We start from the raw sequence: 16,047 nt of genomic DNA on the forward strand, positions 1-16,047 counted from the left end.
CTCGGAACACAACGCTGCATGAAATCGAGCTTGGTTTCTAGTTTGAAGCGTTTGTGTTCACATAAGCTACTTGCGTAGAGTATATTTCTACAGGAACAATGTGTCGGTGTTTCCTATATAATTCTACCCTCCTCCCTCATGTATATATGCATTTATTTTAAAACAAATATAGACTATAACTATAAGATGCATAGCATATTCTAATGTTTTATTAGAATATCTCAGCTCTGTAGGTCTATGCAATGCAAGTGAATGGTGACCAAAATTTTGAAGCTCCAAAAAACACATAAAGGCAGCTTAAAAGTAATCCATGTCTTCTGCAGTGATCTAATTGGTTTTGGGTAAGAACAGACCAAAATTAAACTTCTGTATATCACTGTACATATTGCCATTACAGTCTCTAGACACGATCATGATTTCAATCTCGATTACACTTCCTAGTGCTTGACACATGCGCAGAGCACAAGATGGTGCTATAAGAAGTGTAATCAAGCTTGAAATCATGATCGTGTCTAGAGACTGCAATGGCAATATGTACAGTGATGTACAGAAGTTTAATTTTGGTTTAGCATTGCTTAATAAAAGAAAAAGGCAAAAAAAATAAAAATAATTTGTATTGTTATGATAAACTGTCTGTATTCACAGTGTCTACTTTTAAATGTTAAATCCAGAGATACATGAATGAAACAACCCTGTATGGTAATAAAACCTCAATAATAATAATAATAATAATAATAATAAATATCACTATCAGTGTTGCTAATAGTTAGTGACTTAAAAAAAAAAAAAATCCCTAACTCTAAGTTTTAAAGTTCCTGATTCACTTTTCACCTGGCAGATGATAAAACAGACAAAAATCCCATATTCTTACATTGAAGAAGGGACCTGAGCCATATCTAGAGACCAGAATATCATAGAGACATGCAACACGCTCTTCCCCTCTATTAAAGCATCTTTAAAATGTATGGACTTGCAGTACATTGATTACTTAATATCTTTCTTGACAAACTGAACTAATTGTCTCATGTTTCTCAAGGAGCTCATTAGTGGATAATGGGACTGCAAAAACACCCTTGAGTTAAGAAAACCCTTAGTTATTATCTTAAGGGTATTGTCACTTAGGTTTTCTTAAATTAAGGCATTTCATGTAACTCGCCATGTACCACGTCCAAGAGGGTTTCATCCATGAACACATCACCTCTGATTACTCTAGTAAGAGTCTGCCACTGTAGTAAATGTACAGGGGTACTTGCAAGTCACATTTTCTTTTGCACAGGTTGGTGTATGGTGCCCCTCTCGGGCAGAAAAATGAATTGCTAGTTTCAGCATTTGTGCATTACATTTATTTGTTGACAATATATTAACCCATATTACTTTAAAAATTTTAAAGTTTGTACATATTGTGAAGATTTTCATGCAATTAAGCTAAATAGGATAAATAATCCACTAAGCAGGTTACAGTAACACTTAAATCATCATGTGCAAGCACATTCGCGTGAGACAGAGAGAGAGAGAGAGAGAGAGAGAGAGAGAGAGAGAGAGAGAGTATATAAACATTTAGTCTTCATGTCAGTGCACACATTTAATCATAAATAGATAAATTCATAGAGTTTCACTCTCCAGTTTCAGATCCACCTTCATCTTCTGTCTCTCCATCACAGCCTCCAACTCTGTCGCTCTACGAGCATCCTAAGAAAGAAAGAGACAGTTAGTGTCTGTTTTAATGAGTGAGTGTGTGTGCAAAAATACATGCACAACAATCTGCAACAATGTTTCAAACAGTAGTATGCTACAATTTTTTTACATTATGTTGCATGATTAATTCAGCAAGTGATGTCCAATAACAATTTCCATAATAAATATCTGTTTTACATTTGTAATCAATTTTTTAAAATAAATAAATAAATAAATAAATAATAATAATAATAATAAATAAATAATATTAGTTTGTGTCAGTCTGATCAAATATTGATTACTTCCAGTTCGTTCATCACACTGGAAATAAAAGGTCAAGTCGAGTGCATACAGCATAAACTGCATACTGTGTGTCATTTTGAGATTCAATGCATACAGAAAATCCATGAACTGTGCACAACACATACTGCATACTGCAGAATTAGCATGAGTAGTACAGAAGTATAGTATGCTATTCTGAACAGATCCAGTGTTTGGTGTGTATTGCTATGTTTGGAACAGCAAACTACCATACTACTTTTACTATTTTGGCAATATATAGACACAGCAAAATAGTAAGAGTAGTATGGTAGTATGCAGTTCTTAGCCTGTTTCTGTGTGCTCACCTCCAGCTGGGCTCTCTGTACTGTGAGCTGACTGTAGACTCTAGTGCCCTCTTCAGGAATAACAGCACGCAGCTCTTCTTTACTAAGAGAGAAGAGCTGAGCTCCATTCAGCACTCGCAAACACTGAACTGTCCTACAAAGACATCAATAACATCCGTTCATTAACACATTAAGTATATTTCTCCATGCTTTCCGGTGACAATTTAACATGTGGAGTGGTTACAGTATATTTATGACAACATTGTATCTGCGTTTATACTAAAACATTTAAAGTGCTTCATAACATTGAGCATAATCTGCTTTTATAGCTAAAGTATTAAGACTTATAAACATATGAATATTATACCCATTACAAAAATGTACCATAGTAATCATAGTTACAGTTATTGTTGCTACTGTAAAATTAAAAGATAATATAGGACAGTGGAGGCTAATATAGTTTTTCCACTTAAAGGCAATATTTACCACCTGGATTTTATTTTCAGGGACTTTAAAAGGACATATTTTTGATGAAACATTTAATCAAAAACTGTTTCATCCATTTATGTCAAACGCATTAATTTAATCAATTCATTCATACAAATTCTCAATAGATAGACAGATATATAGATAGATAGACTGATCGATCGACAGACAGACAGACAGACAGACCACTTGATCGACCGACAGATAGATAGACAGACAGACAGACAGACAGATAGATAGATAGACAGACAGACAGACCACTTGATCGACCGACAGATAGATAGACAGACATACAGACAGACAGACCAATCAACCAACAGATAGACAGAGACAGAGAGACAGAGAGACAGATGGACAGACCAACAGACAGACAGCCCAATCGACCTACATATAGATAGACAGACAGACAGACAGACTGACTGACCAACAGACAGAAAGAGAGACAGACAGACTGAGCGACCAACAGATAGAACAACAGACAGACAGACCAATCAATCGACTAACAGATAAACAAACAGAGAGACAGACAGACAGACATTTAGATAGGCAGGCAGGCAGGCAGGCAGACAGACAGACAGACCAATCGATCAACCAACAGAGAGATAGACAGACAGAAAGAGAGACAGACAGACAGACCGAGTGACCAACAGATAGATAGACAGACCGACAGACAGATATATAGATAGACAGACAGACCAATTGACCGACCGACAGACAGATAGACAGACAGACAGACTGAGCAATCGACTGACAGATAGATAGATAGACAGACAGACAGAACAACAGTCAGACAGACCAATCAATCAACTGACAGATAGACAGACAGACCAATAGACAGACAGCCCAATCGACCAACAGATAGATAGATAGACAGACAGACAGACAGACAGACTGACCGACCAACAGACAGAGAGACAGACAGACTGACAAACAGATATTTAGATACAGTAGGCAGACAGATAGACAGATAGACAGACCAATCGACAGATAGATAGACAGACAGAAAGACAGACCAACAGACAGAAAGAGAGACAGACAGACAGACAGACAGAGTGACCAACAGATAGATAGACAGACAGACAGAACAACAGACAGACAGACCAATCAATTGACAGACAGATAGACAGACAGACAGACCAACAGACAGACAGATAGATAGACAGACAGACAGACTGACAGACAGATATTAAGATAGGCAGGCAGGCAGGCAGACAGACAGACAGACCAATCGATCAACTGACAGAGATAGACAAACAGACAAAACAACAGACAGAAAGAGAGACAGACAGACAGACAGACCGAGTGACCAACAGATTGTTAGACAGACCAACAGACAGATATATAGATACGCAGACAGACAGACCAATCGATTGACCGACAGATAGATAGACAGATAGGCAGACAGACAGATATATAGATAGACAGGCAGACAGACTGACAGTAAGACAGACAGATTTATATATATATATATATATATATATATATATATATATAGATAGATAGATAGACAGGCAGGCAAACAGACAGACCGACTGACCGACCGACAGTAAGACAGACAGACAGTAAGACAGACAGACAGATAGATATATAGATAATCAGGCAGACAGACAGACAGACGGACAGACAAAATATACAAAAACAAGTTGATCAGGACTATGAAATATTGTTTTTGGTTAATTGTATTATGTGTATATTTAAAGTCACAACATAAATCCACATTCAGTGTTGTGGAGATTTACAGGTGGATAATAATTATTAATAGTTCATTGATTGCTGTTGTAATGTGTTTCCTGTGTGTTTTAAGACTCACGGTTCACTGAAGCATTTCTTTCGCAGCCAGTTTTCCACCTCTGCAGCTGGCGAGTTGTAATCCAGCGGGGCCGATGTGTCCATGGAGCGAGGAATCACCAGACGGGGAGATAAATTCTTTCCGTTTGTTAGTCGCTGCAGTAATTCATCATTTACCTGCATCACTGACACAGAACGAGTGAGTCAATATGTGCACAAGAGAATAAACCTGCCCTTGAGCTAATGCTGATACAGGTACAGGAAGTAACAGGACAATGAGGCATTATACTGTCTGATGACATCAAACAAAACTGATTCCCTGAAGTGCTTCTTAAAACTGTGGCACGATCAGCCAATGTAAAACTTATGTATCTCCTGTTATATTTGAGTTTTGTACCTTTCTCTGTATCCTCATTTAGATGTTGTTGTCCGAGAGCCATGCTGCGTGGCCGAGGGGCGCTGGGGTCAGAGGTCACGGCGGAGGGATTAGGCAGGGTGTTGAAGATTGGTGGAGCAGCGGGCGGCTGAATAAGAGAGAGAGAGAGAGAGACCAAATATTTCAGGAGGAGAAGAGGACAGATGTTGAAGATGTTGGATGTGAGTTTATTGTTTTGATTGTGTACCTTTGGAGTTTTATGTGTTACAGGGCTATCCATGTGTGTGATGGGCTCCAGAATGTTGAACGGTATGAATCCAATTTCATTATATTCATTACGACACTTCCACCAGCGCTTAGATGATTCGATCACCTGCAAGACAGAAACATAAAGGTTATTTTTGGTAAAGGTTATTTTTTATACTATTATTTATTATTTATTCTACTGTTATAAAGATTGTTCAAATGTTACAATACAATATATGTACCAATGTGAGAGACAGAGGGGAGGATATACATAAGACTGTATATGTTTTTGTGTGTTTACTTAGCTATACTTTGTGGACACCCAGAAGTGTGCAAAATCTGACAAAACCTCCCTTATATTTTTTATTTATTTTATATATATATATATATATATATACATATAAGAATATATATTATTATTCAGTATATTATATGTATAAATATTACTTGTATTATATATATGTGCTTGTGTGAGTGTGTGTGTTTGTGTGTGTGTGTGTGTGTGTGTGTGTGTCTGTGTGTCTGTGTATGTGTGCATGTGAGTGTGTGTGGGCATATGTGTATGTGTGTGTGGGTATGTGGGTATGTGTGTATGTATGTGTGGGCAGGTTTAAGTAGTTTACGAAGACTTTTTTTTAGGTTATAAACTGGTAATTACAAGGTTATTATGCTATAAATGTGGTTTATGAGGACATTTCTAGTGTCCCCTTAATTCAAATCACTTAAACATACTAAACGATATTTTATTGAAAATGTAAAAAATGCAGAAAGTTTTTTGTGAGGGTTAGGTTTAGGGGTAGGGTTATGGTTAGGGGATAGAATCTATAGTTCTTACAGTATAAAAATCATTATGTCTATGGAGAGTCCTCATAATGATAGCTGTACCAACATGTGTGTGTGTGAGTGTGTGTGTGAGTGTGTGTGTCTGTCTGTGTGTGTGTGTGTGTGTGTGTGTGTGTGTGTGTGTGTGTGTGTGTGTGTGTGTGTGTGTGTATGTGTGCATGTGAGTGTGTGTGGGCATATGTGTATGTGTGTGTGGGTGTGTGGGTATGTGTGTATGTGTATGTGTGTATGTATGTGTGTGTGTATGTGTGGGCAGGTTTAAGTAGTTTACGAAGACTTTTTTTTAGGTTATAAACTGGTAATTACAAGGTTATTATGCTATAAATGTGGTTTATAAGGACGTTTCTAGTGTCCCCATAATTCAAATCACTTAAACATACTAAACTATATTTTATTGAAAATGTAAAAATGCAGAAAGTTTTTTGTGAGGGTTAGGTTTAGGGGTAGGGTTAGGGTTAGGGGATAGAATCTATAGTTCGTACAGTATTAAAATCATTATGTCTATGGAGAGTCCTCATAATGATAGCTGTACCATCGTGTGTGTGTGTGTGTGTGTGTGTGAATATTTACAACCTCTAGCTTTTGTCCTTGCAGTGCTGAAAGCTCACTGTTGTTTCGTGCAACAAAGTCATAACTGCAGCGATATAACCTCTCTTTCACAACAACACCATCACTGAGACACAGCAAGAGAGGGAGAGAGAGAGATAAAGGTTATTTTCATATCCATTATTTTACAAATGTAATTTATGAAATTCAACACAATTTTAATGCAGACACAATAACCACCTCTCTAATAATCGAGATAAAAAAAATACACAGAAATGTATTTAAAAAAAGAGGTCAGAGACAACAGAGAGAGAGAGAGAGAGAGAGAAATGTTTGAATGATTGTTTTCGTTTCATTCATCTGTGCAAAGAACCACACAGCAACATGAAGAGAAAACACCTTTGATTGCACTATTATGGCAACCACATACATATCAAACTCTGCTAAATCAAAGAAGTTTAGGTGTGAATCATACGTACTGTTTGTCTGTGGTCTGAACTGGATGAGAGTGATAATCGGAGGGCTGAGAGGGCGTAAGCTGGGTGTGAGAAAGAGAATTTATCATGTTAGTAACAACATCACGAAACATATGGATGGAATGCATTGATGTGGTTTTTGTACTGCAGTTCATAAGGGCGAGTCAGTTGAATGATTCATTTTTCAGTTTAGCTTGGTGATGCGAGTAGGGATGCATGATACCACTTATTTACTTTTCCATCTGATACCAAGTACTGTCAAGGCCAGTATCAGCAAAACTGATACCAATACCGAAAATTTTTCTTTTTCGATTTCTAAGTAAAAAGGGTCATTTTAGCCATTTAACATCACAAGCAATGAATCTTCTGTTTATAGGCCTAATCTGCAAATTACCCCATGCCTATTTTTGTTTATCATTTATTAACAACAACAGGATATGCTCAATATTTTCATGGAATCTAATTTAAATAAATGCATAACAAACAAGCACGTCAACATGAGCGGAAAGAGAAATAGATCCAATCATATGCAACTATTTGCTCATTTTTTGTCACTTTAATTCTTATGAAATGCATTAGTTTTCATGGTAAATAAATAACAAAATCACTAGTTTAGTAAAAAACCTTCAGACATTTTTATTACATTATTGTAATAAACTGTAGAGAGCTCTGCGTCTTGTTTGTGTTGTGATTCCACCGGGTCGACCCAACCGGTGACCTCTGTCCCTGAAAGCTTCCATCCATCCAGAAATAAGGGTGTGTATGGCGCCACAGGGCTCCGCAGAGCAGATCTACAGGAGAAAAGAGCCGTAAGTACAATATATGTGCATATTAAAGGAATAGCTTGCCCAAAAATGTTGTCATCATCTACTCACCCTCATGTCAGTAAAAATACTGTATTTATGATACTGTTTTTCTTTCCGTATTATTCATGAATAGAACTGAATGTGCAGAAGTTTAAACGAGATTTGAAAAGCAACTCAAAGGTGAAGTTTGTAATTTCAATGGCACTTGCGTCAGCAAGCAGAACTGAATAATTACTGTTTTTAACCTCCTGAGACCCCCATGTTGACATGTTGAGAGGTCCAAACATCATCTGCAGCCTGACACTGAACTTTTGACCAGATGTTAGAAGTGAATGCACTAGGCTGCATAGGAAAGCTATAGGATGCCCCCTTGCTTCCTAACTAGTGAATATCTTAACCTTAAACTGTCTGTCTTCACTGGTCTCAGAACAGTTTGAAATGCGCCTTATAAAGGTGCAGCCTCTGAAAGCAACATTTTCCAGCTTTTGGATACATACATTGATTCTCAATGTGAAAATGCACAGTGAATGTAGGATTTTTATGGAAAGTTAGTCCTATTGTCCACGTATGTGGATGTTGTGTTTAACAGTGTGCCATTTCGCGATACATCAAGGCAATTTGTAAAATGGCATATCGGATGAAACTAGAGACTCTACTCTTTTGACTCAAACAGTTTTTAATGTGAAAACTTAAGCTGGTTTCTTACCAGATGTAGTTTTGTTGCTGTTTCTCTGAAACACAAACTCGGCTGAGATTGGCACCATGTTGTTTTGTCACATGACTCTGTGCGCTGAAAGTTTAACCCTTTAATGACAGCCTAGAGTCTCCTGAACTGAGATCAGTTGGTTTTAAAAAGATAAAATTAAGCATAGCCTATAGCGAAGCTAAAACGTAATGTCCACGCATGTGGACGTGGGGTTTCACGAGGTTAAACAGGTTTCCCAAACACTTCCTGGTCTTCCATCGGTTAGAAAACAGATAGTAGTGTTTATGCTTTTCAGGAAAATCACCATATGACTGGCTTACTTACAGTTGTTTTTGCATATTATAATGGGATGACAGAAGGTATTTTATTAATATTATAAACTTGACCTTTAAATATCAGTCTGTTCCTCGAAAATGCTATTTTAGGACTTCTTAAAACTTAAAATAATGTGTACAATGTGTTTATTGGAACTTTTATAGTGATTTGTTTGTCCTTTAAGTCACCATCCACTTTCATTATTTGGTAAAGAGTGCTAGATTTTGCTAGATTACTGCTCATTTTGATTATTTTGTATTCAACATAAGAAGACCTGTATCATTTTGAGTCACTTTGACAAAGAAACACAAATGTCACAGAAATGTATAGTCGCATTCAGATTTTAAATTACATGAGGGAACGAGAGTTGATGATGAATTTACATTTTTTGGTGATCTATGCCTTTAAGAAGCAAACATACCTTGGCTGTGTCCAGTTGGGCCCCAGTGAGACCCATAACTCATTTTCCTGTGCTGTCAAGTTATTCTGTAGCAGAGTCACGGCTCCTTGTGTCATAGCCGGACTGGACACAGATGCAGCTAAACCAGGACCTCTTGTTGCCTTCACTATCTACAAACACACACACATGCAGGTGAAGTCTATGTGAATGCATATACAGTGCATTTTCCTGGTCAATAGACTCATTTTCCAAACAACAGCGTGCAAACCTTTATAAACCCCTTTTAATAAGACACTCAAAACAAAACAATGCAACAAAGACCTTAAAAGCTCAGCTGTTTGCACAGGAAAAACATGCACAACCATACAGATTCTCTCGCAAACATGTCAATCTGTCATACTCACCATCAAGAGAGGTTTGAAGACGTGATGAACGAGCTCTTCTGAGGTCGGATTGAAGATGGAAGATTTTAACCGTGCCTAAAAAACAAACAGTGTGCTTATGGAAACCTGACAGAGAAATACTAAATGTCACTCCAATGCTTACAAGTTTAGTACTATAAAACTTCAAATCAATAACTGACAGATAAGAATTAATATAATTATTTTCAACAGAATTTCAAGCTTTTGAAACTTAATTAATTGGAACTTTATTTTCGTATAGCCCGTTAAAAGATAACATCTCAAGGTGCTTTTCAAAACAGTACACACAAATTAAACATCATCATAATATACAATAATATAAAAATATATTTCAAACAAAAATTGAGAAAATAAAATATAAAACTTTAATATAATTTATTATATTTTAATACATTAAATTATACAGTGTGTGTGTGTGTGTGTGTGTGTGTGTGTGTGTGTGTGTGTGTGTGTTTGTATATATATATATAATTATAATATATAAAAATTTATATAATAAGGGTCAATCAAATAAAAGCTCTTCTAAATAAAAATACATATTAAATATACATAACGATTAGTTAAATATGATATATAATATGAAATATAAATGACAATTAATACATATTAATAATTGAAAATATTAAATAATATAATTAAGCACTAAATTAATTCATTATTAAATAAATATTGTACAGACAATTTAAATATTGTCATTCAATATTAAAATAATTGATCTTTAAACTGATATGTTAATAATTTAATTGATAAACTGAAATGTCACGAGATGTTTTGAACTTGTATTTTTTTTAATGGTATTAAAAAAATCAAATATGTGACTCACCAGCAGACTCAAACTGTATTTAAATATCTGGAAAGTGTCGATAAACTCTTTCTCAGAAGGTGGTTTGGCTTTTGCTGTGAGAAGATCCTCTAAACAAACACAAACATGCACAACAAACACAACTGATCATTTGTGTCATGTTAACACGATAAATAAATGAACAGATATGTATATTATTTAAATAAAAGACTTTCAGGTCTATTTTTGTCTTTGTGTGTTTCTGTATCAGATTTCAAATCAAACAGTTTATGATGATGTAGGTACATTTTTGTTTTTATTGACAGTGAAAATTCAGTAGCTGACACTCTCGTAACACAACACTTTCCCATCAGCTGAAGTACAGAGTGTACTAGGAACTGATAACAGTCTGGCATGACCTGATAAGAGTGCACCACACAGGATTTACTTTCATTCTGCATTGTGAGGTTTCTCTTTGGAGATAAGAATGGAGAGTGATTTTTACATTTCTTTCCCAGAAATTGATTTAAAAAGCTATTTTAAATCTATACAGCCTTAACGAGATGCTATATTTTCAATTAATTAGATAAACATTCATGTCTGACTTTTCCTCCATGTAAACTCGCACCTTCGGCACTTTTCTTCTGGCTTTTCTTCTTTTTTTTACTCCTTTGGTTGAGAATAATATGAGCCTCTGCTGACTGCTGCAACTTCCCAATGAACGCTTCAATATCATCAAAACAACGATTGAGCACATCCTGAAAACAGACAGAAATAGAGAGTGAGAAAGCAGGCAGTTAGCAATAAAAAAATACATGAAGAAATCATTGATATTGTAGTTTTGATCTTTAGGATACATAAGCTGTAAGGGATCAAATAATGTAGATAATGTAGTAATGTTTATTTCACAATTCTAACAATGAATAAAGTTTTCTTTTAGTGGATTTGGGTTATTCTCTAGTCATTAGGGCTGTGTAAAAATATATATAAAAAAATTGGATTAATCGTAATCTTCATTTAAACATTCCTGTGTGACGAGGAGAAGGGTGGAGCCGGGCTGTGACCATGCACACCTGGCCCCCAATCGGGCTAATCAGCTGAGGGGAGGGACAATGCAGCGGAACGTGGCAGTTTGAGAGAAAGAGAGAGCCATATGCAGCTGCTATGTGTGCGTTTGTGTTCTGTGTGTCTTTTTAAGTTCTTATTAAATATTATTTTGACTGTTCAGCCGGTTCCCGCCTCCTCCTTTCCCAACCTTAACCGTGTTACATTGGTGCTGAAGCCCGGGAAGGAGGAGGGATGCGCTGTCGTGGAGTCCTCGCCACTGCCATCCACCCGTAGGAGCAGCTGTGGCCATCTGCCGGGGGACAGAGGTGTTGCTGCCAACCGCTTGGACCCGGAGGAACGCCCGCCATCCGCGAGGAGAGAAGGGGATCGCTGCCGGCCGCCAGGGGTGGAGGAGTTCCCTACCAGCCGCCAAAACATGGAGGGGCGTTCCATCCACCAGGGATCGGAGGACTGGCTCTGGTCCACCCGGGGAGGAGTGGCTGTCGTCTGTCAGAGGGTGGAGGAGTGATCGAGGACCAGGCGACGGTGTGTCTGGGAAACCGGCAAGTATGTTTTTTTTCTCTCTCTCATCTCTCTCTCTCACTGTCGCTCTTCCTTGCTCATTTCCTCTCCTCTTTTTTGTTTTGTTTTGTTTTTCCCTCCCTTCATCCCCCTCCCCAGCCCTAGAGAGGCGGTGAAAAGCCTGCCGGCAGGTGCAGCCAGAAGGGCAATGGGGGGTGGGGGGGGGGGTGTACATCATGCCGGGGGAGGAGTGTGATGAGGAGGTGGGCGGTGCCCTACCATGAAGCAGCCTTTTCCAGAAACGTGAAAGAAATTATCCTAAAACATTTGTACTGGTTGACAAATTTCTACTGGTATATCGGATTTTTTTAATTTTTGTATATAACTCTTATAACTCTCCTAGTTCCCTGTGTAATTTACAGCATTAGCTGAGAGAGAATTTCTTCCATAAGTAAGTTATAACTGAAATATGCCCAAATGAATCAGAACTGAATCAAATTGTATTGAAATCAGAATGGAATTGAGAGCTTTTTAAATCTGAATCAAATCGGGAAATCTGTAACAATACTGAGCTTTAGTAGCCTTATAACTACATTAGCACTTTCCTGCCATGATTGTTGTGGGTGGTTGCCAGGGTGTTGCTATGCAGTTGCTAGGGATCAAGTCCACCCCCAAGTCTCTATGATATTCTGGACTCTTTGGCTCAAGTCCCTCCTTCAATGTAAGTCAATGGGATTTTTCACTGTTTTATCGTCTGCCAGTCAAAACGGTAAGCACAATCACTTTGATTGTGGTAGCTCAGCGGTTAAGGCTCTGGGTTACTGATCAGAAGGTCGGGGGTTCAAGCCCCAGCACCGCCAAGATGCCACTGTTGGGCCCTTGAGCAAGGCCCTTGACCCTATCTGCTCCAGGGGTGCCGTATCATGGCTGACCCTGCACTCTGACCCCAGCCTAGCTGGGATATGTGAAAAAAGAAGAATTTGTGAATGTATATGTGCAAATGTATAATGTGTGATAAATAAAGAAAATTATAATTAATTATCCTTAACAAGCTGCATGATTTGTAGCAAGATCCCAACGGGTCTGAATCCAAGATCTACAGAACTGTCATCAGACCAGTGGCATCATATGGAGCGGAGTGTTGGCCGATAACCAAGAGACATGAACAAGCCTTGAGCGCCATGGAAATGTGGATGCTTAGGTGGTCAATTGGGCTGACAAGGCTTGATCGAGTTACAAACATCCATGTACGGAAGACCCTCGGTGTTGCCCCAATTCGAGAAAAGATACAGGAAGTACGCCTGAGGTGAAGACTCAGTAGCCAAAATAACACTAGCACTCAGCCCAGAAGGCAAGCGTGGAAGACAAAAGAAACGATGGATCAGATAAAGAAAGACATGCGTGCATCCAATGTCATCAAAGAGGATGCAACAGACCGTGCGAAATAGAGGGAACAATGTAGAAAAGCTGACTCTACGACCAAGCGGGACAACACCTAGTCTGGACAAAGAGAAGAAGAGTCATGTTTGTAGCACAAACAGTGCGGGACGACTTAAAGCAATTCAAAAAATTATGCTACCCTTAGCAAAACTCCACTATTTAGATTGTTTTGAAAACAATACAAGTTGATGGTATGTTGCCACATTTACTGTAGATAAGCTCGATGAGTGTGTTTGTGTGTACTCACCACCTCCAACTGAGTTCTGAGGAATGACTTATCAGCCTGTCCATTTACCATCCCGTTAGCTAGAAATGAAGAAGAGGGTTTAAATAATCTATTTACAGTATAATAATTCTGAAATATTGATGATTTTACATACCTACACACACACACTCACCTCTAATGCCCGGGTAGGGTGGTGGGGGGTTCAATGAGAGTGGATTTGGGGTTTGGGTGTATGGGGGGCTTGGAATACCTGAAATATCCATGCTGGACACAAAGATCCTAAAACACACATACGTTTGTTTTTCTATCATGGTGGGAACTTTCCATTGACTTCTATTGTTTTAATGCTGAGCTAATGACTTTTTCTATTCTCTAACCCTAAATCTAACCCTCATAGAAACCTTTGTGAATTTTATATTTTCGTTAAGACATTATTTAATATGTTTATTAAGCCATATTCCTCATGGGGACCATTGGCTGCTCCCCACAACGTCATAGGTTTCAGGTTTTGCTATGCTTTTACATTTGGTCTCCACACTGTAGGCAAAACATGGCCCACACACAAACATTTACATCACAACACACCCTTTATTTGAATTTGTGTTTTGGTCTACAGGTGAGATAAATACAAGACTGAACAGTTTTTAAACTAAAGGAATATTCCGGGTTCAATATAAGTTAAGCTGAATCGACAGCACTGATGTTGATTATACCCAGAAATAATTTTGACTCGTTCCTTGTTTATTTAAAAAAAAGAAAACAAAATTGCGGTTACAATAAAGCACTTACACTGAAAGTCAATGGGGCCAGTCTATAAACATTAAAATACCCACTGTTTCAAAAGTATAGCCACCAGATGTAAACATCATACATATTAACATGATTTTGGTTGCACTTTATTTTACAGTATGTGTACTTTCAGTATACTTACAGTGTACTTACCCAAGAAAGTACTGAGTAATATGAGGTAACTAATGTACTTAATATGTGTTAAGGTTAGGGTTGGGGTTAGTTTTAGTACCTAATAATTACCAGGGGTGGACTGGGAAGAGAATTCAGCCTGGGATTTTACATAGAAACTGGCCCAAAAGTTGCCCCCTTCGACATATCGCGGCACCGTTTTGTGGCCCGTTCTGCATAACGTGGTGGTTCATTTCAGCTTATCACAGCCCATTAGGCCCGTTTCACAGCCAGCCTGGTTCTCCCGATGGCCAGTCCGCCCCTGATTGGCCCCAAAGTGTGTCGGCCCACCGGGAAAATGCCCAGTATGCCAGATTACCAATCCAGCCCTGGTAATTACTGTAGTTGTTGTAATTATATAGTATGTAAAAGTAGTACTGTAAAATAAAGTGCTGATAAAATCAGTAATTTACCAATGTATTTGCATGGGTTTACCGCCATAATGTCATCATCATGACAACCACATCCAGTTCTGTACAAATGTTTACTTAGCTATCTGCCTGAGACCAAGGCCATAGACTTTTACTGTTTTTATATAAAGATAATTATAATGACGACACATTAACCGTAACCCTAAAAGAAAACGTTTTGCTTTTTATTACATGTATGAATTGTATTTCCAAATGAGAACATCCCCAAATGTCCCTAATTTTGTAAGTTTTATCTCACTTCTGCAGACAAATTGGTTCCCAAACTATAGCTAAATACAAAAGCACACTCATCACGTATAAAAACAATATGTATTGACATTTTGATTGACATTGACCAACTAATATTGCACACAAGCACAATACATACAAATACAAAAACATACACAGATGTTCTCTGTTGTCTACAGAAGATAAGCACATACAGTCATTATGAAAATAACACACTGTACCTTACTGTAGTCCCTGCTGTTTTGTGAGTGTGTATACTCTCCTGAATGAACACTTGAGGTCGAATGAATCTTTCTCTCTCCCTCCCACCTGTGTAATCTCCGTCACGCGTTCATGGGTTATGTAGAAACTGGTTAAACCGGTTTGGGTTACAGGTTCTAGGTCATTGTTGGTAACCTGTGGAAATCACAAGAGTGCTGGGCTCTTCAAATGAGTACCTCTTCACTCTTAATGCATAATGCCACATAACTTACATGATACCTCTTCTTTTTTAATGCACTTCCCCTAGAATAAACAAACAGGTACAGAGTGATTTCATCAAAGAGGCGGGGCTCTGCCATGACAAAACCTCAACAGTATCACCTGAATCAAATCATTGTCCTTATTCGTGTCTTATTCGTAGAACTTTGCTCATTTATTGAAGAACATATCATTTGTTATTTTTAGTGTTGGGCAAGTTCCTCAAAAGAAAAATAATCCTCGACAAATTACCAATTACTTCTC

General features: G+C 37.8%; 1 protein-coding gene across 1 annotated transcript; it reads right to left on the minus strand.

Annotated features, from left to right (window-relative positions):
* Window positions 1-1,327: 1,327 nt before the first annotated feature.
* LOC127434390 (epidermal growth factor receptor kinase substrate 8-like protein 1) lies at window positions 1,328-15,655 on the minus strand (the record flags this gene model as incomplete). The annotated part of the gene is made up of 15 exons (XM_051687094.1): window positions 1,328-1,689; window positions 2,301-2,433; window positions 4,576-4,738; window positions 4,951-5,077; window positions 5,177-5,302; window positions 6,592-6,691; window positions 7,044-7,102; window positions 7,684-7,831; window positions 9,289-9,437; window positions 9,672-9,746; window positions 10,513-10,601; window positions 11,099-11,228; window positions 13,727-13,785; window positions 13,878-13,984; window positions 15,546-15,655. Coding segments are annotated over 15 exons (1,662 nt in total), but the record flags the coding sequence as incomplete, so codon positions are not given.
* Between the last annotated feature and the right edge of the window lie 392 nt (window positions 15,656-16,047).

The sequence above is a fragment of the Myxocyprinus asiaticus genome, chromosome 44 (assembly GCF_019703515.2).
Source record: "Myxocyprinus asiaticus isolate MX2 ecotype Aquarium Trade chromosome 44, UBuf_Myxa_2, whole genome shotgun sequence".
Lineage (NCBI taxonomy): Eukaryota > Metazoa > Chordata > Actinopteri > Cypriniformes > Catostomidae > Myxocyprinus > Myxocyprinus asiaticus.